Source organism: Crocuta crocuta, unplaced genomic scaffold, assembly GCF_008692635.1.
Source record: "Crocuta crocuta isolate KB4526 unplaced genomic scaffold, BGI_CrCroc_1.0 scaffold267, whole genome shotgun sequence".
In the NCBI taxonomy this organism is placed as follows: Eukaryota; Metazoa; Chordata; class Mammalia; order Carnivora; family Hyaenidae; genus Crocuta; species Crocuta crocuta.
In genome coordinates this window covers 1,695,321-1,696,511 of record NW_027531899.1, presented here as the reverse complement: position 1 = coordinate 1,696,511, position 1,191 = coordinate 1,695,321, and the positions used below count along the sequence as shown (strand labels likewise).

At 62.5% G+C, this 1,191-nt stretch overlaps 1 protein-coding gene across 1 annotated transcript in view; it reads right to left on the bottom strand.

The window, feature by feature from the left end:
• Positions 1–1,191, bottom strand: part of CAPN12 (calpain 12) — a 10,258-nt gene that overhangs the window by 5,561 nt on the left and 3,506 nt on the right. Inside the window, 3 exon segments of the mRNA XM_077773629.1 lie at positions 48–280; positions 365–528; positions 1,163–1,191. The exon segment at positions 1,163–1,191 is cut by the window's right edge and continues 11 nt beyond it. Of these exon segments, the coding sequence (XP_077629755.1) occupies positions 48–280; positions 365–528; positions 1,163–1,191 (426 nt within the window).

Genomic DNA, 1,191 nt, shown 5'->3' with positions numbered 1-1,191 from the left:
TGGGCCCCCCTGTTCCCTGCTGCTTCCGCCAAGCCTCGGGGTCCCACCTGGAACACGTGAAAGCCCACGGTGAGGTAAGTGATGCCCTGGGCCCTCAGGCGCCTGCGGTTGCGCTGGATGAGGGACAGAAGGACGGTGCACTTGGGGATGCGGCCCCCCCTCGCGGGGCCCCACGCTCCTGCGGCCCCCCAGCCCCCCCAGGGCCCCTCCTCATCATCGTCCTCTTCGTCATCGGGCTCCAGCAGCGTCAACCGGAACTGCGGGTTGGTCCAGAAGGTCTCTAGCAGAGCCGGAAGAAATGGGGTCACCCGGCCTGACACAGCCTCCCCCCGACTCGCATCTTGGGGCGCCCTCCAGGCCTCACCATTGCCCGGCTGGCTCCCGCCAGAGTTGAAGCCGCGCACCCAGCGGCCTTGGAAAGTGTGGATGTGCCAGCCGCCTCCGGCCGGGCTGGGGCCCAGCACCTCGGGGCTCAGCGAGCAGATCTGCACGGTGTTGAAGTGGCGGAGGAAGTCCTTCAGCTCCATCCTGCGGGGCGGCCGCTCTCAGCTCCTCCCCAGGGCCCCGGTCTGTCGGCCAAAGATCTCAAGACCCCAGGAGGACACCCCCCCCAATCACAACCCTCCACAATTCCTGAAACATTGCCAAGTACCCATCAGTCCGCCAGATGCCAGAAATGAGCCCCAAAGCACTGAGCCCTCCAGCTCCCCCAGATTTCACCAAGTCCCCAGAAATGCCCCACCGAGGGCCAAATCGATACACCCCCCCCCGATTATTGCCAAATCGCCTTCGGTCCCCAAATAGCAAGACCCTCTGGCTCTCAATTAGCAACTAGTATCCTTCACCCCCTTACAATGCCCCAGACTCCATCAAGCCTACAATTGCCCTAAATATTACCCATCCCCCTTCAGCCCCCCCCAGAGGTTACTGTTCTTCTCAGATCCCCTAATATTACCGCTAATTCTTCCTCTACTCCCCCAAATAGAACCCAACTCCCCCAAATGGAACCCAAGCCCAGAGTTACCACCATACGGACAGTTTCTAGCTGTTAAGACTCGTCCCCGTGAACTTGTCGCATGGCCCTTCGAGCAGGCCTTGTCCCCTCCCCGGGCCCCGCTGGCCTGGCGCGGGGCCGGAGGCAGAGCCGGGCCAGGAGACTCACCAGAACTCGCCATCCTCCTTTTTGACCAG